This window comes from Ptychodera flava, chromosome 11 (genome assembly GCF_041260155.1).
Source record: "Ptychodera flava strain L36383 chromosome 11, AS_Pfla_20210202, whole genome shotgun sequence".
NCBI classification, from domain to species: Eukaryota; Metazoa; Hemichordata; class Enteropneusta; family Ptychoderidae; genus Ptychodera; species Ptychodera flava.
The window spans coordinates 2,333,915-2,361,076 of NC_091938.1; the positions used below are offsets into that span (position 1 = coordinate 2,333,915).

General features: G+C 35.1%; 1 protein-coding gene across 18 annotated transcripts in view; it reads left to right on the forward strand.

Annotated features, from left to right (window-relative positions):
• Positions 1-27,162, forward strand: part of LOC139143248 (A-type potassium channel modulatory protein DPP6-like) — a 390,979-nt gene that overhangs the window by 241,368 nt on the left and 122,449 nt on the right. Inside the window, exon 1 of one of the 18 annotated variants that reach the window (XM_070713422.1) lies at positions 24,350-24,579. The exons of 16 other annotated variants lie outside the window; for them this stretch is intronic. In XM_070713422.1, the coding sequence (XP_070569523.1) occupies positions 24,529-24,579 (51 nt within the window). In that variant the 5' untranslated portion in view covers positions 24,350-24,528. Of the gene's footprint in view, positions 1-24,349; positions 24,580-27,162 lie in introns of those variants that run through there. One more of the 18 variants, XM_070713425.1, reaches the window with a different exon arrangement.

A 27,162-nucleotide genomic window follows, 5' to 3' on the forward strand; every position in this document is an offset into this window, starting at 1 on the left:
CAATTCCAAGGATACCTCATGTGCTGCTTGGATGAAAATATTACGATATATTACCTGTAGAACATTGCCAATTGGTGCATACAGTTTGTGTTGCTTAACACCATTGCTGTGTTTGTTTTTGCTCAGTTTGACATTGATAATTCTGAATTCATGAATTTGGAGCTGATCATATAGGGTATCCAGTGATAAGGCTTCAGAAGCCATTCAAATATGCTGGTGAACTTGACATTCATATAAAGTTCGTACAGATGCACTGGCCACCTTTTGATCTCTGTGGTCTTTGTTTCTCTCCGAGAAAATTGTCATCTTGGCTTTCATTTGATGTATCAAGTCCAGTGTTTTCCTGATAGAAGTACAATAATTGTCAGTTCCGACAAACTTTGTATGACCAGCTCATATTTCAATGTTTCAAAGTTCTTGATGTATACAATCTCTAACATAATAATTTCTGCTGTACAAGTTTTCTTGGCAAATATCACAGTTATCTGATTCTTGGGTGTAAATATAGTCTGTACATATTTTACCAGTTTTGGAAGCATTGTAAGCATACACACCATGTTGCAATGTTGTATCTCTCTTTAATTTGATGTGTAATGTAAACCTTTTGTAAATGATGAAATAAATCTTTAATTCGTAAAAGTAAGATCTCTATTGTCAACTTCATTGGCCTGAATGAACACAATGCAAAGTAGTGCAAAGGGAAAGGTTTTCCTTTTGTGCTCCATCCTTCATCCCATCCCCAAGGACTCCTTAAGATATTGGTGATCACCCAAACCTCAACGACTCTCGACCAGTTTACAAGTGATTACATTAACCCCAAGGACTCCATAAGTTACTTGTGATCACCCTAACCCCAGTAACTCCCTAGGTTAGTAGTGATCACCCCAACCATAAGAACTCCCTATAATTCTATCACCCAAACCCTTAGGACTCCCTAGAATTCCATCACCCCAACTCTAAGAACTCCCTAGACTAGTGATCACCCCAATCTCAAGAACTCCCTAGAATTCTATTGCCAAAACCCTAGGACTCCCTAGAGCTCTATCACTCCAACCTCAAGAAGGCCCTAGACTTGTGATCACCTTAACCTCAAGGACCCCCTAGATCACAAGTGATCACCCAAACCCCATTGGATTCCCTAAGTTAGTAGTGAATACTGTGAAACTATGAGTCCACCAAGCTTCACTTTACCATTTCACCTTCAACATCCCCAAAATCATTTCAAAGCAAGGGAATGAAAAATTTTATGATGGCGTTGGTAGATTACATGAACGTAGATATCAATTGTAATGAGATTGATATGATAAGGAATGGCTGTGAGTGTATGTGTCCTAATTTGTTAAATGATTTGTGTACAAACTTCTTAGCAATGCAGGTGATAGGTACAAATTTGTGACATTTCATAGTCACTTCTATATTTATGGGTTGTATAAAACAATTTTTTTATATTTTTGGAGAAAGTCTTTAATGGTCTGCTCTGCTGATAGCTCCAATTATCATATAGATGTATGTGTAAGATTGCTTTCAACTTAATTTGACAGCTGCAGCCTGTGATACCATTGCAAAATTTAATTTCTGATGAACGGATATTTTTCTCTCAGTATCACAGGCTTCAACCCTGTGGTTTGACACAAATCCATTGTTTGCTGTAGTGAGTTTGGACCTTTACATCCGGCAATGGTGATGAAAGGGTTCCCTTTAAATTAAAACAGTTCTTGTGATTTGTTTGTAAAATATTGAAAATTCTTGTTTTATTTTTATTAACTTCATTGTTTCTCTATTTTCTTCTAGGTAAGTACAGCTTCAGTTTACTGGATATCAGTTTGCAAGTGATGGAGATGTGATTGTCAGCTTAGATGGAACTCTTGAGCAGAATATGAGAGAATTGTTGAGTATAATAATTCACACATGTACAAGTTGTGATGGCGATATTGAAAGTTTCAATTTCTGATTGAGACTTGTGTGCTTGTTCCTTCCTGTGCCAATACATGTAACAGCCCTTTGTAGGTACATTGTATGATGGGTATCTTTACAGATGTGTGAGTGTGTATGCATAGGTGGTATAGATCATTTGTATGTTTGGTGTTGCTCTGTATTGCAATGAAAAGTCAGTCTAATGGTGTTAACAAGAGAAAATTACTCGATGAAGTTGCTGGTCTCAAATACCTGGTATTTTTCACATTTGACTCCAAGAGGTAAGTGACTATCAGATCATTGCAAGGGATAAGTACAGAGAACTCCTTATCCATTTGTGTGATTACAAAAATATGTCACAAAATATCACAATTTTCACAATCCTTAAAATTGGCTTTGAAACAAAACCAGGCTGTTTGCCTGCATCATGGAATTTGAAAAGATCAAAAAGACAATTTCTGTACAGTTCCAGTCCATGTTAGTTCATATCAACATATACCGTACTCGTCCGAGTATAAGCCCCTGGTTCGGCAACACAAAACGACGGCAAAACTAGGGGAGGGGCTTATACTCGAGCAACCCCATGTTATCTGGCATGGACGCTTAATTTATGCTAATTTTATGCACGATTTTTTCAACACCACTCAATCTTTCAATCGCTTTCAAAATCGACTTTACACATCCAAAGAAATTGATTGTACAATCTCTGAATACAGAGGTGACATTTTGGTGAAATTTCAGCGTCGAAAAAAAACCAAAACTTGAAACAAAGACGTTGTGTATGCAGCTGATCAACAGTAATGTGAACAGGCATGCATTGCCTACACAGAAAGGCACCTCAATATTCCAGTATCAAACTCTACATCTTGTGAAAACAACAACATAGCAGTGAAAATTGTTATAGTTACCAGGAAAAGTCTTCACAAATGAAAGGATAATTGCTTCAAACAAAAGAAACTGCATGTTTCGAGCATGAAAACATCGTGGCCGTGAATGAAAATAAACAATGGCAGACGTGAGTGGGACTTTTCTATTTAGGCGACGGGGATTAGCAGGGTCAAAGAATCAAGATAGTACTGGGAAAACGTGTCATTTTCCTTACGATGCTGTCAAGGGAACTCCAGTTTCCCATTGTTTTAACATCTTTTAATAGTTTCTTTATTATCTAAAAGTAATTTTACCAAGTTAAATGACCAAATATACTCTCCTAACCTTTCTGTATTTGAGTTACACTAGGGTAGGGGCTTATACATGGATGTAATGCATTTTCTACAATCCTCTGAAATCAGTAGGGGGGCTTATACGAGCAGGGGCTTATACTCGGACGAGTACGGTATGAAGTTTATACCGGTATGTAAATTTGGTAAATGTTCAATACATCTTTTAAAACTTCATACACGTGAAATTGTAGAGGTTGTTTGAAGTCTCTTAAAATCACTAAGTATGCCAGCTCTTCAGAAAATGATTGGAAAATGATCTCTTAGATAACTGAGCGAGAATTCTCACATTGCTATACAATTCTTAGACTTATAAGAGTTAGTTGTCAGAGAAAATATGCACCAGATATGGATGTATATTTTGTGCAAATTTGCTACGCAAGGTGAATACCAGAATTTTCATGAATATTAATCAGATCAAGCTGTTAATGGAATCATATAACTTGAGAGAAAGATTTGATGATATACTGTGGTTTGCATAACATGAAATATCGTTTGTAAAAAATTTAATTCAGACATGTTTGTTTTGGTAGATTTGGCTGAGCATATACATAGCTCAGTATACTACTGTGATCATAATTAGAACTAAGAGGTTAATTATAGAGAATGAAAGCCAGTCAAGTTCATTGTCTTTGCCATATTTGAGCTTCCTAATATGGACATACAGCTTCCTAATATGGGCATACAGCTTCCAAATTTGGACATCCAGCTTCCTAATATGGACATACAGCTGTGGAAGTGCAGGATGTGTGTTCATCTACAGGGAAAAAGTTCAAACCTTGTGAATGTATTCATTTGCTGTGACCTCCCTTTTGGAGTCTTTTCTCCCGATCGTTACAAGACCAGAATCTTTTTAAATGCACAGTGTGATTACAATGTTGCTTTGAGAGCTTAACTTTCATTCAGCTAACCATAATGCATCGCCACAAATCTTTCCTCGTGTATTTTTTACTTGATATCTTATAGTAGGATAACTATTAATACACTTCATCTAGCTTTTAAAAGGTTTCTCCTCAGTTGTCCACAATTTAAGTAGTAGTAATTCTGTATTTGTTGTACGGCTGTATAGATTCTGAGAACAATATTCAGACGCATAAAATGTTTGCACTTTCCTGAAAACAACCACATTGTAGATCAGGGATATTGAATTTTGTCCGTCTGTTCTCAAAGTATAGGTCAGAGTGACATACTTGTCTGCAATTCAGTTCCACAAATATTTCCTATCTCAAGTAGAGCAAGCTTTCCCATTTTCATCCCATAATTCTTGATTCTTACACCAATTTACTCCAATCATGGATAGAAGAAGAGTTCATCATACTGACGGTGTCAGTAATTGGAGGAGATGGTATCATTTCATGCGTTACAAAGTCGTGGGATTATAACTGCGCTGTAAACTTCATTTCATTTTTTGTCCATAAATGTAATCGCTGTGGAAACAGCTTGAAATTGGTTTTTGAAAGACTGCAGACTGCTGGGAGTTGAATGCCCTGTGTATCAGAACACGTCATCTCTCTAAGAGTTGTAAGGCATGAAAGAGAAACAGACTTTCAGCTGGCAATGAGATGTCTTAAAACTGACATGGTTTTAGTGATTGTTCATAGTATGAAAGATGCATTGACACAGTTTTATTTGACTTTTATTCAATCGCTTGTAGCATTGCGGTCTTAAATTGATGTGACTTATTAGAGAACACACCTTTATTAGTAATAGCTAGGGCATAGTATAAATTGCTCAACAAAGCATTTTTATAGCATTGCATTGTGTCCTTTGATTTCCAAATTTTATGCTTTGATTAAAAAGACAATGGTTGTTTAAACTGCACTTGAATTGTAAATTGTCAACACCCTTTAAGAAAAACGTGTTGTTGATTTCAAACACATGCCCAGCCTGTCAGACAGTGTTGAATTTTTTTTGCTTGCTTGAATTGGGATTTTAGAAAACTTTTTGAAATGAAATTGTAAAATTTTTCAACACAACCTTGAAAGATTTTACATGGTAAGAAATCCATTATGCAGGTCAGGTGTTGTAGATTCTAATGCTAACGTCTAGTAAGTTGTCTAAGATCAAAAGATAGAAAAGAAACCAATTGCTGGTTTTGCTGTGCATTGCAAATACTTCAATCAAGGATAGTGACAGTGCTTGTCAGTTTATTCAAGAGTACTTTTGTATCTCAGTTACGTAGGGCAACATCACTTTGTATGCTGAACATATATTTCTGTTTCTTATCTCTGAGGATGTTCCGAAATGAAACTCTTCAACAAGACATAATGTTGAGTCGTTGCTTGCTGAGGTGGATCAATGTCCATTGTGTCTTATCCCAGTCATGATCCGTAATTTCATTGGAATGACTTGATGCAGGAATACCACCGGAGATGGCATCATAATCCCTTTCCAATGTATCTCTTTCCTAACTCATAATACTGGTTTCTATTTATCATATAGAGGGTAGTCTTTCTCTACTGTCACTGTTATTCAATTTCAATGTATACACAACTGATATGAGTTAAGGAAAATTACAGACAGGGATGATTTCTGCAAATTCCTTTTGAAAGTAATTATTTCTGTTCTAGCTTTAAACTTTGACATTATTTATGTATTATACCAGTACTATGTTGAATATTTTCAAGCATTTTATTTTTCAGTGAGATCGGTGATAGCATTGAGGTACATGTACATGGCATAGACTACAGCTCTGTGTTGTTCGCAGACTGAATGCACCTTGTACATGATACAATATACCGGTAGCTTTGAAAGCACAGCGGCAGAATAAGTTGATCTTGTTTGTATGCCGCACTGGTAGAGTTCATGTGACTATTGTCCGCTATTAAAATGATACCAACTGATAATGTAGAGTTCATTGCCATTTTATTATGCTGTTCTGTCCCATACATTGTATATCACTCAAAAACAATAATTAGGTCGTATATCAAACATTTCCTAGTAGACCGTGTTTCAAATTTAATATATAAATCAATGGGCTGAGTTGTCAGTCTATATTAATTTTGATGTAGAAAATAAATGAAATTTCTGTTGTTTTATGAGTCAGGAAGAAAAGAAGGAATGTGTAACGAATGAGCTTGTCAATGAAACACTACAGCGGTAAAATGAAGAACTACTCGTCATGAAAGAAAAAAGTACCGGAAATGACAGTAGGGAATAATTGTCATGTGACCCAGTTAATACACGTCTGATATTTTTGTTGTTTTTACACACACAGAGAAAGGCATATCATGTCTATGTCATGCCATTTACATGGCATGGAAAGTAGAGGAACAGCTGAACAACTATACCAGCTAATGTGTTCAAATCTCTAATTTTGGTGACCTTTTGAAAATGACAAGATGTTTTATGTGGTGATGTATTTACATTTGTGAAGTTTTGTGTCCTCATTTAGATAATATTATTTTGATATGAATCTAGTTTTTACTCCAGAATGATTTCATAAATTTTGTCCTAACTGTTAATTCTGAATTGTTACTACAGTGATGTGGTTCAAGGTCAGGTTATTCACTGTCATTATTGGAAATATTTGACAAATATTATATAATTTGAAATTTGTGAAAATGAATTTCTATATCTGCTGTATCATTGAATTCAGAAGTGAAGTGTACCATGGTGAGTGGAATTGTAATTCTTTTAAAAACATACTGTCGGTGTTCTATACTTCTAGGATTACCCTAAGTACACCAATACCACCTAAGTTATTGTTAAAAAATTCAAGTGCCGTCAATAAGAGTTTTAATCCTGCAGAGAGTCACTGTCATTGAACGGAATCTGCAGTGTTGTTATGTTTCAACTAATAAGGTGATTCATGTGTTTTTTGACAGATAAATTAATGGTTTTTATTCAGTACACTTTGATGCAATCAAAGACTGTTAAAATAGGAATGGTTTCATAGCTTTCTGAGATTAATTAATGATGGTGTCAAAATGATGGACTGGAGAAAACAACAAGTTCATTTATTTGTGAGTCAGAAATCATCTTGATATCAAAATGCATGACTGATTACTGTAAAGTATACTTAGCTCATGCAAACTGACACACTGTTTGAAATGATAGTCTTCTGTTTGTATAATTATTTACATTGTATAGAATTTTATTTGTCTTTGGTTTCAGTCAGCTTTTAATCTGTTTTAAAAAATGATTTGCTCTGTCTTCTAATCTTTTAAAGCACACACAGTTTTTGATACAGTGGATGATTTTAGGCCAATGAACACGCACCATGGATAATCAGTTGTGTCAGTTCATTTGCATACTCACACACAGTGTTCGGTCTGTGGATATTAAAATGAATACGTTTATTGAGGAAATGAAGTTTGGATTGTAGAATCATTCTCATGTGGTCTTGATCATACTGTACGTCTTTGCATCCTCAAAATATATCATAAGTTTTTGTAACACCTGTCATTCTGTCCAAGCCACTGTCTCTGTCAGGTGTCATCTTTCCACTGTTCACTCTTGAACCATTGAAAATTAATACAGTTGGAACTTCCTGAAATAGACAGACAAGATACAGGTTGTATATTCATCATGTACACCTGTATGCTGTTTATTTCATCAACCTTCCAATAGATGAATATTACGTATGAATAATGATTACACAAACTCAATGAAAAACAAAGCCGTACTTTTGGAGGCTATGTTTTGACGTTTTTTGTAGAATAAAAAGCAGATTATAAAAAGTTAATAGACCTACAAGGATAATATATTGTTAGCCTTATAACTTACAATTCTTGTACGACCTACAGTAGTTAGATTGCAGTGGAGGGAATCATAACACAGCCATAGATCTTTTTTATCAAACTAGTGAATTATGAATTACAGATCAGAACCTCTGATCATTAGGTCAACAGGAAATTACAATGCTTTGCTGCTGTCTCTCTAAGCTCATATTTCACTGCATACTGCCATATCCCCCTTTACTACCAAGCCATTTGCAGTTGATAAATGCATGTATATTTAATAACCAAAACGTTCCTCAACTGACTCTTTGTCTACATGGTTTTAGTCTCTTAGGCCGTGGATCTATCGGCTGATCATCTTCAAATATACTTGATTTATTATTTATGCAGGTGAAGCAGTCACTTGAGAGATCACTCAGATACCTGGACAACTTGGCAACACATATGTCTGTTGATGTTCAACTTCTAGGTGTGAATGACTATACTCTAAACCTTTTTACTAGATCAACACTTGTCAGTTAGACAAATGCACATCATAGATGTAACCTCTTCACCCCTAATTCCCTGTAAACAAGTCCACAATCACTATTGATAGCAATGGGTTTGGGCCAAACCATTATGAAAAGGATGTAAATATACCATCTCGTGCAAATTTCCCCTAGACTTATCACCTTTTATCATAACCAGGCAGTGAACGGAGTCTAGCCTAGATCTGTGTATCAGACCAGAGTTATTGTGTAGCATTACCCTCATGATAGCTAACGTTATGTTTTTATTTACTCTATCATCCAAGATTTGAAAGCCTGTACCACCCATTACTGTATATGAGTTAACTATCCATTACCCAATGAAGCATATAGGCATAGTAAAGTGCCTTTATCTCAAGGGGCGCAACATGCATGTAGACAGTTGGATAGTCCCAGCTCATACCTTCCTTGTCTAAAATACCAACAATATACCCACTTTGGCAATTTTAATGCCCTGGAATATGTTCTTTTCCCACAACCGAAAGCAGAATTAAGACACAACTGTCCGCTTGTGCTCTGCACTGACTGGCAAATGCCAAAACAGCACAAGCGGCCGTTAACAATCTAAAACACCCAGAACTCACCATCCTCTGATAGCCAGTGTTTTACCCCTATCAAGGTAGAATGCACCTCACGGACAGCTATTCAGACTCTCAAATTTTTACAATACTTTTCTGGTCTACTACTTGTGGGGGCTCTTTCAAAGCTTTTGGAGAAAGAAAAATTGTCACCATCTTAGCTTTTTGAAAATCAAAAATTTTATTTTTCCTCATAGAATTAACACAGTGATGGTGGCCATTTTGAATTTCAAATATCAATAAATGTTAGATTATTTGTTTGTACTGCCAAAATTTGCTCAGTAACCCTTGATTTTAATTCTTAATTTTGAAAGAGAATGGTTGAATGTTTCGTTGAGGAATGTTTGAGCAAAAGTTGAAGTCTTTCCCTTTCAAGGTGCATACTACATACATATGTATACCTTAATGATCAATTTCAGGTTGCATCCAGTCCCTACATTCAGACCTTGATTATTCTTTACCAAATGTGAACAGATATTGATTGCTGCTTGTTCAAATTGCACATCCATTCACACAAAATCAAGGTCATCACTTACTTTTAAGAATTAACTTCAATTGAACGCCTTTTGTTTCTTTCTGAGAAATATGATTTGCAACTCCATTTAGATCTATTAACAGGATTGCAAAATTGTCCTGTAAAATAAAGTCATATTGTGCCATACATTATTTGTGTACGAGTCATAAGTCATGATGGTTGCAGCCAAGCTATATTTTTAATTTTTATGTTTGAGCTGCGGTTTTCAGCCCATCATCCTCAGCACTGGAAAAACACTGAGTCCAAAAACTGACATTAAAAGACAACAAATGACAGCACATCTTGGATACACTGTTTGAAAATTGCATGACTCTGTAGAGACACTATAATGCAACTGCTGAGATACAGACTTTTTAACAGAACATGATGAATGCTGGTTATCAGTCCTCAAGATACAGACTTTTTAACAGAACATGGTGGATGCTATATCCTCTAGGTGAAGTCTGCTATCACTTATTTTAATCTCAGAATTGTGCTAAATTATTTATCACTGCTGTATAGTCTAAACATTTCTGTTCATTGCTCTTTTTGTTCTTAAAACAACATAGGCAGTAAAATAATTTGTCAATACCCATTCATACACTGTAGGTAATCAGACTTACATTTCTAATCACTGATGTAAACCAATATTAATATTTTCTTATTTCCAATAAAATGTGTTATATGTGTACTATGCTAGAAAACTTTAGGATTATGAATTAATTTTTTGCAAGTGTCAGTTGAGAAATTCTAACAGAACTCTTCTACTGGTAGATCCACAGAGCGAGGATCTACCGGTAGACGTAGAAGGTTCACAGAACAGATTTGATTTGTGAGACTATACTGAATTTCAGAATTTGAAATTTATATTGTTAAAGAAAGTAACAAGATTTACTTTTTTATCATCATTGTTTGGCAAAAATTTATCATCAATGGTGATTGTGGACCTGTTAGAGACACTGGGGATGGGGTTGAAGAGATTATGAACTTTACAAGGTTTTAGTGCAAATCATTTTTTGTTGAAGAAAGGAATTAGTATCTTGTTTTGCCCATCATTTGCAGCAGATAGATTTGTCTTCAAAACCATAGCAACATCCATTTGGAGCCTTTTCACACCACCAGGTCATGTTTCTTTGACCTAGCTAGGTCATGTTCATTTTACCGAGGTCATGTTCCTCTGGCTGATCCTAGGTCATGCATGTTCTTTGACTTACCGGTATGTCACCTTCACTTGACCTAAAATGTAGGCCACTCTGTACATATGGTATACCATATTACATATGGTACAGCAATTTCAACTTTCTGACCGTCCTTATAGGTTGACAAATGTGGAAGGAATGATGAGAAAGACACATACTGGTTTGAAAATCTTTCAAATACTTTCAAACAAGGAACAACGTCAGCATAGCCCCTGTCATCTCAAGATGGGTCTAGTATTACTATGTTCCAGGCATTGAACTTTTTGGAGTTTTTTGTTGATTTTGTATTCTTAAAAAAAAAATAATTGAAAGAAAAAAAAGGAGGCAAAAGTTATGCCAAGTGTCAGTAGTGACAGATTAGAAAGACAGTTTGAACTATATTTTGTAAAGTAAGAAGAGCATGGATCTTCCATTATTACGGATACATTCCAATCTTTGTGCCATCGTGTGTGTTACAAGCTTTGATGCATGTGTGTCATTTAGAAAGCCATATTGAAGAGACATTTAGCTCAGAGTTTTGTCATGCCATCTTTAACCTCTGACCCTCCCAGTGTATCATTTTGTGCTCTCATTTTTTTGTAGTATCCAGTAGCCTGGTCTTCTTCAAGTTCTCATAATTGTCATCATTAGTTTTTACGTTTTCATTTTTCTTCATGTTGTATTGAGATTGTTAGTTGCTTTTGTGGCCGTGTTTTCTGTCTGAAATGAATTTCCCAAACAAGTTTGAATGATATACCCTCTCACAGTCTTAGTTTCCATGGCGATAGCCTAGACATGGGTCAAAGTTTATCGTGTATCTTGTTGTGCTGTCTTCTACAACATTTTCAATTTTTCAAACCCTAGTATCAACTATTAGTGTCATCCATTAGTACGTTTCAGTGGTTGGGTTGTTTATCTCCATCAGTATATCACGTCAAGCTTGTTTTCACGATGTGGTCTTAATGCTTTCAGTGCTAAAGATCATCAGTAGCAACCACACAAATCTGATAGTGATACAGTTTTCTCGTTTACACAATGATGAACCCGAGTGTTTGAATTTGACTGGCGTTGTAGGTCACCCCCCACCTCAGTTGTAATGTCTCTTATTTTAATGGAACTGGGTTTCTTTTTGTAAATTTTCCGCATGGAGAACATAATCCAGTGGAAATGTTTCTTCATTAATTCATGGTTATTGTCATCATCTTTGCACAGTTTTGCCCATATGCTGTGGTTGTTCACCATTTTCAAGGGAAGCAACGAAAAATTGATTGCCCATCTTTCCGGGGACAGCTTTGTCCTGAATATTTGAACGCTAAAAATGATCAGGGTATTAATGTCATAAATTGATTGATTGTGTTGGTTTTTTTTCCATTTCAATACTAGCCAACCAAAAAATTCAAGCCATCGTTGTTAATTGTGAATATGCCTGAACAATTACTTATGCTGACAGATTGTCAATGCATACCAATGTTGACACCGTAAATTGAGTGTAATTCCATCTTTCAATAGAACCAACATCTCTCATCCTGTGATTTGGCACCCACCTATGAGACAATTCTTAAAGAGATAAATGGATTTTATGAAAATTTTTCTTACAACCGAAGTGAGTACACTTCAGTTTGGTAACTTACCAAGAGTGATCACAAAAGTATTGTCTATGATGTCAATTTGCTGAGAACTGGAAGTCAATTTAAATTCGAAAATCAAGTTGACTTTTCAGAGAAATATGATACATGTGTATAAATTGCCTGAGCAAAAACAATGATATAGCCAAAATTAATAAAATTATTAGTGTTGATTAATGAGTTCAGCAGCGGATGTGTGGAATGAATATATTATGAGATGATTCGTCTGTTGATATATTTGATATACTTGAGCTGAAATGATGTCATTAATATTTGTATTTTCAAAGAAATCCCAATAGGTTTTGGAAATTTAGTAATCATGCCTCATTTACATATTGGACCTTTTACCGGAAAGATGAAATACAGTATATCTTGAGATTTCTATGATTGATAGAGAATGATGAAATCATTAATTGATGGAATATTTTATTATGTATGCAGAGTTTTGTATGAAGGAGTCGTGTCTGTTTTGCTAATTGAATCCGAGTGAATTGTCAGTTATATACAGATTCCGTGGTTACCTGTATATTTGTTTTATTATCAGTTGTTGGAGGACATCTTAGTTTTACAAGTGTAAACACTTTGTCACGCTATTTTGCATCATCAGCGGCTGCATTGCTGTCATTCTGTGCTAGCCGTTGATAAATGTACGTTACATTGTGTTCGCAGGAAATGTGACAAAAACGGTGGGTGGGTGTTTCAGACTTTGTAATGGACATGAAATGTCCAACATCGTTAATGTCATTGTCAGGAAAATTAAGTGACAAACACTATGAATTTGGTTCCATGGTGATCAACCAAGTTGATGTCCGGTGCCTCATGAAATGACTGTATCCAGATCCTTTTCCGTGGAGTTTGAGAGGGATCTGCTTAGGATTCCAGTCGTCTGCTCAATAGATTCCAGTCGTCTATTACAGAATCTGATTCCATTATCTCGTGCTCAATCACGTCTCTATTGCATTGAAACACAATTGTTTTGAAGCTATCTGATAAATATTCCGTTCCAGGCAAATCATCTTAGTCTTCAGTGGGATAATTTGTTTCCAGCTATCGTCACTGTAAACAACAGACAAAAATCTGCAATGTATCAGCAGACTTCATCCATCCTAGCCCGTAAAACACGCCACCACATCTACAAATATAGTCTGTGTATGCGACCTTGGAGTCCAACTGATGAATAAATATCGAGCGATTTCTGTCTGCTTCTAAAATGTTCTATAGGTATATGGATGCTAAAAGGTATAAAATTATATTGTTATTATAGCAAAGTGCTGACTGTTGGGAAAATGGAAAAACCTATTGTGTACAAATAAATGGCCTTTGTTATTAAATTGAATCAGAATCCCAATATTAAGTAAGCTTTCTATTAATGATGTTTTATTAATACAATGTTACGTTGTCAGTGACGTTAAAACCTGTCTCACTTTGAAATATTGATTGCATCATAGGTATGCTTGAGACGGTTGCCAAATGTAAACACTGCCATGATTGGGAATTATCAAGCTTTGGTTCATTGATACTTACAGTATTTTTAACGAATATTGAAAATTACATCATTTTTGCAAAACTTCAATCACAAACTTCAATCACAAATTCCAATTACAATCGTATCTCTTCTACAAGAACGCCTCTTTTGTAAGACTGATTGGTGTTTTTGTTGAAGGCAGTAATCGGTAACTCTCTGGCTTCCCCATGGTATGTACAGCAGATGTTAATAGAAATGGTATCAGAATTGCCAAAACCATTTTCTGAATTCCCAACCTGTGGCAAAAACTTTGCTGTTGGCAGTATATATCATATGCTGAATAATTTGCCAAGAAAACGAGTCAGCAATTTTTTTTAATTTGTGAATACCAATTATAATAAATTAGGTTGAGGGCTGGTCATCTTGTTTGGAAATTATCAGTCATTTTGTATTGCTGTAGTACATCATCCCTGGTTGATCTCGGTACGATTGGTTATGGCATTTCGATAGTGAAATATCGAAGTTGACCATGTCCCACAGGATGAACCCAGATGTTTTCTCCAAGGATTGGCCAATTACACATGTGTATGTAATAAATGCGTAATAAATGCACATTGTCTCAGGGGTTGGAAAAACATGGTGTCCCTGATGGAGTTGATGAAGTTGTTGACTTGTCAAATTGCCAACACAGTGGATTTGATGCATTAAACATTTATCATTTTTCCGATAGTTCTGATTGCATTAAACTTCTTTATGAAGTCATTATAAGCTGAATGGTGTCCAGTAATCTCATTTTGATACCAAGAATAACCTTTTTTGCAATGAGGCCTGTTAATATGAGTGTTTACAAAATTTTGTTTTTTAAATATACACTTTTTCTCAAATTTCTATGATCATTAACAAAATCTTACTGGTAGGTGCAAGCTGAATGCAACTTTCGAGAAACACTTTTTCATTTCCAGTGATATACACTATGAAATAAATAAGGTCGTGTGATGTAAAGGAGAAAACACATAGTTCAAAGGTGCATATGTATTTTAATTGTTTTATCATTGGAACATATACTGGTAGTCTGTTTACATCTCTGTAATCTCTGCATTGGTTGTGCGGGCCCGCTGTCACTATAAAAACAAAAGAATCTATAGCTTTGAACTGATGGTGTGCTAGCAGTTGCTGTTCAGTCCATAGCACTGTGTGTCCCGGCATTCAAAACTTGCACCAAACATCTAGATTTCAGTTTCTTATTAATCTAACATGCTGCCTCAAAATTTTCTGAAATTTTAATAAATGATATTATATTGTGTTTTGTACGTCAAATGATTTCTACAGCAAATTTATTGTTTCTGCTCCTGTTTATGAGAGAGGACAAGTTGTGATATCTGTAACAATGATTTCTTGACCAAAGAATCATCAATGAAGTCATGAAATCTACTAATTTTACCACAAAAACTTACTTCAAACAATTATATTTTCATGATTAAGATCCCAAGCAAAAGATTCACCTATTTACAGGTATTCCGTCAAATCCAAATGCTGGAACCACAACTTAAGATGGAATGTTATATGTATGTTTTCCACCAAAATCTTGTTGGAACCGATCACATGACATTGTTCAGTGTACTGACAGTATTCAGTGGTAATAAGACTGCCCATATGGTGTGCCTTCCTTCAAGGTCAAGGTCAAGGACAGAGATACAAGAGTATCAGTGCATGACAGGGTTTGCTAGTCTGACCTTTGACCTAAAGATCTTCAGAGAGCTGTTTCTACAATGCTTGTCCTTTTGTTTTGATATTTGTTCAGAAGAAAAATTACAAATATTTCTGTTTACAAATCAATAATGATTCAGGACAAATATGTTTAAAAAATCACAAAGTAATCACTACATGTGATTTTCTGTTCAATGAAGTAACAAAAGTAATTGGAAACTCATGAATGAAAACACAGAATTTATTTTCCTATTTTTCAAGGAGGCTCTCGTCTTAAAGTAGTACATGCAGTAGGTACTAAGTATAAGACTTTAATAATAATAATATTTTATTGCTTGCTTGTAAATATAGGATTTACATCACATTTGTGGCAATAAAAGTGTGATACAAAAATAAGTTAAAATTTTTCTTCAATAAAGATAAAGTATAACAGTATAATAATAGTAGCTAATAATAAATATAACTAGGTATTTCTTTGTTTGTATAAAGTAAAAATATAATCTGCAAGTTGTTCATTAAAAGAGAACTCTTGTTTTGTTAGTAGAGAAATAAGCTGATTTTCAGTATTGTCATTTGGGAAGTTGATTTTACTGAAAAAGTTCTTTCTTTGGACTTTGTATTTCTGACAGACTAATAAAAAGTGTGTTTCATCTTCAATACTGTTGGTGTTACACTGATTGCAGTATCTTTCAGTAATTGGGGTTTTTGGAACAGTGTGTCTTTCCTTTTTCAATTGCTAGATCATGATTGCTAATGCGAAGTTGTTGAGTAATTTTCTTTTCTCACCTTGTAACTGTGTTAAGTAGGGTTCTAATCTAAATTATGCTTTATTTTGGCATACATTCTTAGTTTACTATTTTCATCAGTGATCAATTTTTTCCAAAAGACCTCATAATTGTTTGTTAAATTTGTTTTCATTAATCCAGTTATAACTTTGTGGTGTTTAAGTGATGGAGCTTTATCAAGGAGAAAGTCCATTCCATTGTCTTTAATTAAAGCACTTAAACAGTTAAACCAGGATCTATTGTTAGTGTTGTTTACCATTTGCTCCAGAAAAGCTTCTTTAGCGAGATTATAATGTGGCAGTTGTACGATATGAAGCCAGTGTTTAACAATATTAAGTTTGATATTGAGTTTAAGTATAAGACTTTAACTTTTACTCAAATTTTCTTCAATGAAACTTTCACCCATTCTCTTGTGAAATCCAGAATAAAAATCAAGGGGTCACCCTCTGGTTTGTCAGCGTGTCTTAACTGAATTGTGACTAAGATCACATGACCAAATGAGTGTAGACTCATTCAACATAAATGTGATTTTCCTTCGAATGTTGACACCGGATTTTTTAGTGCGAGGCTGAAAATCTTAACCTGCGCATATATGTGAAGGCTGGAAACCTATCTAACTTTTGATTTTCAGTGATAGGAGTTTATGTTGCATTGACTTAAATTCTTAATCAAGGTTTAAGGAAAGGACACAGGAACAGATATAGTCATCATTATCTTTATTGACTTTTATGTTTCGTCCTTTGAACCACAATGTCTTTAACATTCAAATGGCCACATTCCTGTATGTGTGTCTGTATGTAGTTTAGCATGTATTAGCATCTTAAAAATTTAATTTCTTTTTAATAATATTTCTTCTGGAACTGATAGAATACTATTATCAAATCTTTCAACGAATTTTGAGTGCTGACAACTCATTTGTAAGTTCTGAATCATTGCCTTGTTTGTGAAAGGTCTAGATAATGAATGCCCCCAAACAGTTGAGAAGCCGCGGGTGGCTGATTTTGACATGTACTGTATACTGCCCTCTACAGGCAAAGGTCTACATTAAACGGAATGTCACAATGCAAAGGCCACGGAAGAGAATGAAGAATGAAAATGGGTTTACTCTGTTTTGGTATAGTAAGGATAAATATTATTTCTTAACTTGTACCGACTGGAAAAATGATAAATTGTTGTCAAATTCAGTTGATAAATGGAATTTTACAGAAAATGAATGTTTTAGCTCATCAGTAAACGTAATTGTCATTCGCCTTTGTCTACGGGTAATGATGAGGTGCAAATATTGGAATGACTGGACCAAACAGCTCTAGTTTTTAGGTCTTTCAAGGGATCGAATTGTCACACACTGTACAATTTAGGAAAATAATATGTCGTCCTGGCCATAGATGAAAATTTCATTTTTGTAAAGTCAACACTGAAGCTGCATATCATAAATCATTGTGGAAAGCCATGAAATTGCCTTGATGATGTCTGTGCTGTCAGTGATGTGTTAGACAGGTTATTCAAGGATTCATTATAAAGTCACAAAGTCTGAAAAACTCTTGACGCGTGGAAGCCTAAACTCTTAAAGCTTTAAGGTGGTACAATGAAAATCCATTTGCCTGGTTAATCCTATCCTAGATTTTTTTTGTTTGTGCAAATGTCATAGATAGTATCAGGTTTGTCAGTAGTGACACAACCATTAGAATTCCCTGTGGATTGTATCGTCAGACACCTCGTCACCAGATGTTTTTTACAGAGTAGAAGTTTAGAATTATTTTATCGTGACATACAGCTGTAGAGTGTGCTCAACTTTCAAATTGCATGTTTTGTTTTGAGTGTATAGAAATGGGGTAACCAATGTCAAATTTATAATTTTGATACTGTGTTGACAAAAACATATGTTTATATCACCTTGAAATCCTTGAATTATAAAAATGATACATAAAGATATGCAATTATAGATTTGCAATTTAGGATATATGATAATAATAAATGTATCTATGAAAAAATTGTTTTCCGGTCAAAAACTTTCAAGAGCCAATAGCTAATTTTAACTATTTTTATTTTGAATATCAACTTCATTTTTGTGTTCTACTCCTCCATATAGCTTGAAAGACCCACTCTTTAAATTGTCAACACAGCAGCTACACTTGTAAAATACAATATTGTTTACTTTGGAATTTCAGTTGATACAAGTAGTGGCTGAGTTGACAAGCTTTATGGAGTAGAACAAGAAATTGTATTTGACATACAAAACAAAAATAGTAAAAACCTCATCAGACAGTAGAGCTTAGTTACCCTTTAAGTTTTTGTGTAGAGTAAATTTGATATGTTACAAATTTGTACGTATATTTATGATGATTTGTGTCCGGTTGCAATGATTTTGTAAACCCAGTGATGAGTTTTATTTGACACAGAGGTCAGCTAAGAAAACTTTGTGTGTCTAAAAACATTACCCATGTATCAGTGGTGTCAATATTGATATGTTAAATGGATAATATTGTATTCCTTACTATGTGAAATTATCCGTGTCAAGTCATTTAATTAGTCATTGTTAATCTGTTTGATTTATAAATAAATGATAATCCAATTACGCAATTATCCTTATATCGGGCATGAGGTTGTTTAGAGTATGTGGCTTTGAAAGTGATGTCTGCTTATCTGGAATTCAGTCATTGTGTATTTGCCAAGGTTGAAGATTGCTATTGGGAACACTGGTACAAATACTGTTGTCCTCAAATATAGTATTGTATAGATATTATAAGTGAAGGGGGGGGGAGGGGAACTGGAAACTTGAAAGGGACCCCTGTAAATTAACGGGTGATATCTGTATCAAAAACACTGGAAATAGAATTGGTACAATTTTGCAACAATTTTGAAATTGATAAATTGAATGAAGAAAGTTTCAGTCTTTCAGATGTAAATTTGGAATTTTGTTCCATTGAAGAAGTCACTTATGAAAGCAGAGCAGCAGTCAATCACAAAAATGAAGACAGTATATTAGTTATTTATTTGATGTTACACCCCAGCCCTTCCCCAGAGCAATGCTGTACAGACCAGCCCTCCCCCCAGAGCAATGTTCTACAGCCCAGCCCTTCCCCAGAGCAATCCTCATCTTTGTAAATTGATTCTATTAATAAACCATTCAATAGCATTTTTTGACAGTTTTCTGACAATGTTCTCATCACAGAAACCGTGACAAGGAATAATAAAATGATGCATTGAATTTCACAGAATGTATATTTGCACCGTACCTTACACCTTTATTGATGAGTACAGTGATTTGTCTTATGACGCTATTGTAGGATGAGCTGTATTTTATAAGAGATCATAAAGAATAAATTTCTTTCAAACACTGTTGGAGATGTGAGATAGAAATTGGCAAGTCTCTGGAGTATATTGCCAGCCTTACTACATTACAAGTTCAAAATTTATGAAGAAAAGCTACAAACTGATACCAAGCCCCAGTAGAAAATATTAGAAAAAAATAATTGCATTGGGAATTTGAATGTCCAGAACAGCGTCCATGTTACCAGACTTACGGAGTGATATCATGTAATTGATATGCAGGGCGTCAATGTATGCTTTCATTTCATTTGACTTAGGTAGTTTGCTAATAGTGATATTGAGCCTTGAAACCTTTGCATGCAATGTTTGATCTTGTTATCGATAAAATATCCTCTGAAGGCTAATTGAGACTTTTCTTTGCTGTTTGTTAGAATGGTTATACAATGAAAATGTAATCTTATGACTGTGAGTTCAGAGTTGCTTAGGTTTATTTGGAACCAATTACTAAATATTGACCTTTAGAAATGACCCATTGCATGTCTGTAAAACAGTCATTGTATATCATAACTTGCAATGCAATTTACAGATTTATGAATATTTTAATTTAATTGAGCGGTGAAACACAATTTTCCCATGAGTGCTTTTACGTCAATTAAGCAAAACGACTTTCTGTGTTTCTGTGTGTACCTGAGCTGGAATCATCAAATGCCTTTTGTGTGTTGTGGTGTAATATTGCTACAAATCTCTGGAGCAAAGAAAATGTTTATCAAACTTCATATAAATTAAAGGGACGCTGTTAACCCTTTCACCACCATGGTTTGTCCCAAATCCATTGTTTTCTATGGTAAAGTTGGACCTGTATACAGGGAACTGGGGGTGAAAGGGTTAAAGTTCACATTTGAAGTTTGTAAACCTCATCAGTGAGAAAGGTTTGGGATGCAGAAATTTAGCATCCCTAGGATAGCACCAATTCATACTACACCTTCTGAAAGACCAGTCACCAGAATTTCATCTAATGTAGCTTCTCAGAAACTTCAAGCCAAAGCTGCTATTTTTTGTCAAACACAATGAGCTAAAAGCTTGTTGAAAAGTCAATAGCTATCTTTGGAAACCTCTTGTGACGTAGTTCAAGAACTCTTTTAGTTTCAAGTTGACATTTGGTCTACTTGAACAGCAGGATATAAAAAATTCAGCTACCTAGGGACTATTTGTGGCAGGAAGAAGGAAATCACCTTGGGTTTTTTTTTGTGGAATTGCGATTGTAAATCCATGTAAAATTAGTATAGTGAATGCCACTTCTATTTTTGAATTAGGGTAGTATCCGCCTTGAAAGTGAAAGACTTAAACTTTTGCTCAAATTTTCCTAAAATGAAACTTTAATCATTCTCTTACCAAAGCAACAATAAAAATCAGGGGTCACTGTGCAAAGTTTGCAACTAGAAAAATAAATTACTCAACATTTTGTGATATTTTGAAATTCAAAATGGCCGCCATCCTTGTGTTAACTCTGTGGGGTAAAAGTAAAATTTTGGATTTTTGAAAAACTAAGCTGGCGAAAGGTTTATTTCTCCAAGAGCTTTAAAAAATGAGCCCCTACAAATGGTAGATCAGAAAAGAATTGTAGAAATGTGAGAGTCGGAATATCTGTCCCTGGGGCGTGTTCTACCTTAAGTTTGACAAAATGGATCTGCAGCTTCCAATAATGACTGTCTTATTGTAACTTATCCCAAGAAGTAGTGATTGACAGTTTGTTGTGTAATGCAACAACATTGAAAAACCCCCACTTCACAGAAATTGCATCTTCCTGTTCCTTACAAAGAGTGTCAGTGTAATAGGCACAGAGGGAAATTCTATTTGTTGATTTGATTTTAGTACCATAATATTACTTAATTTATGAAAGGATAATTTGAAAAAAATGAAAAGAGAGTGTTGACTGTTTTCTTTCATTAAAAAGAGAACTCTGTAAACATGTTTAGTTGATTGGATTAGAAAGTGTGGATACTGCCATCAATCAATTTCAAGAATGTTACGCTAAAAATTGTCATTTTGTTTTGATTGTCTGATATCAATAATACACGCTGATTGCCTTAACCATGCAGGGCAAATTTCTTTAAATAATGACCATAGGCCATGATCAGGCAGATTACCTTGGCAACAATTGTTTGTTTCAAGTTTTTAGACAGGTGTACATTTTTGGAACTTTTACAGTTTTTCTACCAAAGGAAGTTTGAAACATACATACATATTCATGACAAACAAGAAAATGATTCAGCTATTGATGATTGATGTTAAACATAGGAGTGTGAAGTTGATGATTTTGTTTGGCAAGCAAAGAATTCAAGTAAAAACTGAACACAAAATGCATGTTTGTAGATACTTCAAATGTTGTCTTCCAAAGACAAGCTATCAGCAACTGAAGTTTCAAAATGTTACCTGTTATAATAAACATGTAGATTTCTTCTTTCATTACTGTTAAAAAATCAATGTACTTTTTTTGATCAAAACAGTGCAACTAGGATTCTCCACTTTTTATGACAAAATATTTCAGATGATGCATTTCAAAATTTAGCAAATTTTTGTATGAGCAGTAATGATCATACTTCAAGGTATCAAAATATGGTATGCCAAACATTTATAGTACATTATGTTGGCTGATAGACAAACCAATCATGGTATCTTGTGTACTGTGATACTGTGAAGAGATTTGTATCACTTCCAGGCTGGATTTCTGTGCCCTGATCACACTGAATCATGGGATATTTCACTCACTGTGCAGTGTATGTGTAAAGTACGACGTAAAAACTGCTAGCAAGCGTTATAAATATCAGACCAATTCAACTCTATTTTTATCCACTCTTTACACAACTGACTTTCAGATAATTTTTAGGGTATGTCAGTACGGCTAACCAATTTAATACAGTTTGTTTGCCTCTGTAAATTATCCCTTCAGCAGAGTTTGATTGACAAAGGTGAGTTTTACCAATACACACTATAATTTCCCCTCAGATTGCTTTGACGTGAATAGCAGTCAATAATAACGTAGTTGTGTCTCCGTCATACATGACGTCAAACTTTCTTTTGATACCAGTAAATGCCATGTTTCCCCTTCATTTAACTCTAAAATTTTTGTTTTAATAGTGAGATAGTCAGTATGAAAGGAAGCAGTTGAATTCTCTGCAAGTGTAGTTTTCTCGATTTCTTTTTACAAGTATTTGTCGTAAAGAGATGAAAAAACAGTCAAACATAAGTAATTGGACCATAAAAACCCTATTAATATGACCACTCTATTAATTCAACCGTCCTATTTTTTTCTCAAAAAGTAATTTTATTTCCCCTTATCAATTTGACCGCCGATTAATATTGGGACTTTCTCAATCTCTAATAATTCAACCAACCAATCATGACAAGCTGTTTCGAACATTTTATTTTTGATAAAATACACAGAACAATACAATGTACAGCACAGAATATCTAAGACGGGACTTCAGGAAAGTCACCTTTAATGTTTTAATCATCCAAGATGGTAAGCATATCACTTAAGAATTGTCAAAAAAGTTGCAATCCCTAATAATTCGACCACTGAAATTATTCTGGCTTTGTCAATTTTCTAATAATTCAACCATTTTAAAATTGTGATTATTTTTTCTGGTCGAATTGATAGGGTTTTTATGGTATTTATTATTGAGAGCAGCAGTACTGATTGCAGGAGTGACAGTCAAAGTTGAAATATCTGCTCAAAACACCAGGAAGGAAGACTGTAAAATTAGGTGAAACAGTGTTTGCAGACATGATGATAATCTTGCACATCATGCAGGCAGTTGTGATGTAATGATTTAATTATCACATAGCTTGCTGTGTAATAATCAATGATATGTTCAGCTAATGGGCATATTACTCCACAATAAAATGTTGAACCATGATGAAATACCTGCTATGGAAACAGACGCAGAAGACGTTGTAAAATGCATGCATAGGAATAAAGGGATTTCTATTTCAATTTCTGTGTGTTGTTTCGTTTGTACTATTGCCTTTTTGAATTCATGGTTTAATCATTTACATACCAGAGTGCCATGGTCCATTTGAATTCCAGGTTTAAGCCATTCACATTGCAATTATGAGGAGTCAGATTTTAGATGTGAAAGTTTGTTTAGTGATTTATTCTTCCAGGAAACAAACTGAGACAATTTAGCAAAGCAGGGACGATAATTATTGTTTTGTAACTGCATGGGACTTTGCTTTGTGAGGTTGGTTTAATGTGACGTCACTGTCTTCCTGGTTCAACCTGTTTACACCCAGTTCCCTGTGAACAGGTCCACTTTCATTGTTGACTACAGTGGATTAGGGGCAAACCATGCTGGTGAGAGCTGCACTTGCTCACTGCAGTGATCTGCCTGAATGCTTGCTTGCACATTTCATGGTTTTAGAACTCCATGTGAAATCTTGGAGTTTGAATAGACCCACAATGTCCGGGTGAACAAAGAACCGTACAGAGACAATGCTCCCCTCAGTGTTGAACTACTGTGATTTAAAATTACAATGAGAGCAGTTCAATAGATTCCACTGTTGATTTTGTCATTGTGAATTCTTCAGTAAGACCCTTTGAAACCTGGATGGCAATGTAATGACAGTCAGCAAGTATGCAGTCAGCCATGCAAGCTCAGTGACATCGGTCATGTGTTCTGATACAATATGGCATAAAATGCTGGTACTAACTCTCCAGGTCTGTGTGTGGAAAATCTTCAAACAAGTTTCTCACACAAGTAGATGAAAAGAAGTTAATAATGCTATCGCTATGGAAACATTTCACAGAGAAAGGAGGCTAGCTTTTTGCTCTTCCTTACCCATAATGCATCAAAATAATGCCCTTGGTCAGCTGGTAGTTTTGTTGGGTGTGCACCATGCACAATTTGGCTGATCATTAACTTTTTAGTGTTACGTATAGAAGTGCTATACTGTGTGTTACTATAATAAGCTCTAGCATACCGGTATATTTGTCGACTTGCTTGTATTTGTTGACCAGGGGGTGGAATTAGAGATCACGCCCCTTTTTTGGGTTATCAGGCCAGATGTTTTCATACTTCACAAAGAAGATGGCGTATAAGCAAGTATCGGACAAGGTAAGCCTATGTTCTTCAGAACTTTGACAAAATGTGATAATGATGACAACGAGTGAATGCTTGAAAGTTAACTTTGGTACCAAACAAACAAATGAAATACACAAAAACCAGACCAATAGTCATAAAAAGTACATCAGGCTGGTTGAACATTTAGACAAGTTATAACATGCTCCTGTATGGCATTGACCAGAATTAGCTTTGTGTCGTTTTCACGTCAGTTTTACATGACTTCACTGCTCTGTGCATTGTTCAGTGACACTCAGCTGTCAACAAGCTGAGTTCATTCAGGGTCAGAATACAATGTAGGTCACAAGAGATCACAACAACTATGTACATTTCATCCTATCAACATGCAAAGTAGGAATAAAGTCTTCCGCTTTCAAAGTATAACTGCCATGTTAACTTTTTCAGTCTACTTCTTGAGAGATCACACAAAAGAAAAATAAGAATTCATACACAATCTGTACAAAGTCATTTACATAATCAGAGATTCTTTAAGATCACCCTTGTATTGTCGTCATCTTACAACCAGTACACAATGCAGTGGCTACATTATGACATGCGAATTACTTTGTTATTCCATTTCCAGTGGACGAAATATTTTTCCATTGTTTTGTCTCTCAATCATTGTATTGTGATTATGAGCTTATCAATACCATACAATGTAATGGCTACTTCATAACAAGCAAAATTGTTATTCCAGAGGGACAACGTATATTTTAAGTTTCCATTGTTTTGTCTCTCTATCTACTGGTTTTTTCAACTTGGTCTATTGTTGCAGTTGAAAAAGTCATCTCTTTGTCAATGTGGTCAATGTGAAATTCTTTTCAGTAAATAATGTAAGATACATGAATAACTGCCATTGATTCAAGATGACCTAACACAAACTGCCAATGGCACAGTAATTTAAATGACCTTACAAAAAGGTCATGACCCATAGATTGTCACAAACCAGTGACCCCCCCCCCCCTCCCCCTTATCAAAGTCTGGTCTGACCTCAGTGTCACTGCTGTCCTACCTGTGATAAAGAAATGTATCTTCAGAATGAAGGTTTGACCTTTTTTCACACTTCATAGAGCTCAAGGACTCTTAGACTGTTGTCTTTCATAGAGGTTAAATGGGTGATTATGGCTTTGCTATAATCATTGTTAACGTCTGGGAGGACACGGGGAGAAGGGTTTAGACCTTGACATATGTGGGTCACCATGCGCCACCTACTACCACTAGCTGGATGCACTTATGACGTAACCTATCTACCAACTGCCCCCTTCACCGTTATCTAAACAATTTGCGTCACCCTCTCCACGTCACTATCCATGCGCATATCAGTGTGAGCAAAGCTATAGCTCGTCCATTTCAACTTCTGCCACGCTCAAGTTCACACCACAAAATCCCCGCCCACCCTCCGCAAAAGAAAAATAAATAAATAAATAAAGCCTCGCTGCAGGCTAGCAGCTCACAATAAAAGATATTGTACGTCTTTATACTGCTTACTTTATACAATAAAGTTCCAGGGGGGTACTGTCATGGGTCTGCTGCGGGCGGCCGGTAACACGTTGCCCGATGCACGGTAGCCAGAGCCCGGTACCGCCATTCAGGCCGCTATGACGCCTCGTCGCCCCTGCCATGGCAGTGCATGCATAACCCCGGATTTCGGCCAAACACTTGTCTCCGTGTCATTCCTTTGCGTTAAACACAGCTATATTTCAGACCTTTTGATTAAAAGAATTAAATGACATTAATTTGAAATGAAAAAAGGTGTCATTCTGTGTATTAAATCTACGGGCAAAAATTAACCGTGTACATGATTAAGGTAAAGTTAAAAATTCAATACAAGTTTTACAGTCAAGAGCCCGTACACAGTGTAGACCAGTAGACTACTGTAGGATTTGAAGTGTCTCTGAGGTAATTTCTGCCATAATCTGAGACTAGGCTTGAAAGAGGCCGTGCTGTTATTGACAGAGCTCCAACTTTTGAGTAAACATTCTAGAATTGAGAAAAATACTGTGGTAAGGATGTTAGGATCAATGTAAGTTTGGTAAAAAAAATAAATGTACCTTGTTGATTAGATGTTCGTATGTGTTGGTATGTGATAAAAAGATACTTTGATTTTGTAATTAAACTAGAATAATTAAAGTCAACTCAACAAATTACGTGTGCTTAATATAAATGACAAAGAAAAGCAAAACCATTGTTCATGATATTAAAGGAAAGATCAAAATTTGCAATGAATATGGTTTATCACCTGGATGGTTATCCAAGGGTATACCGTAAAGCTTCCAGTTTGATCAAGGAGACTTTGAACCATCATTCTTGTAATGAAGAATAAATATAATGGGGTCTGACTGTGCAAAGAATAGAATTGAATTACAGGAAAAAATAAGTCAACTTTGCGATATTTGAAATTTATGATGTTTGAAATTCAAATTAGTTGCTAATCTTACATTTATACAGACAAAGTTAAATTTTAAACTTTTATGAAAACAAGACGGTTAAAAATCTATTTACTCCTGAGGTTACCTGAGGTTTCAAAATGAATTGACACAAGTATAATAGAATGAAAAGTTTTGTGAAAATTGAAAG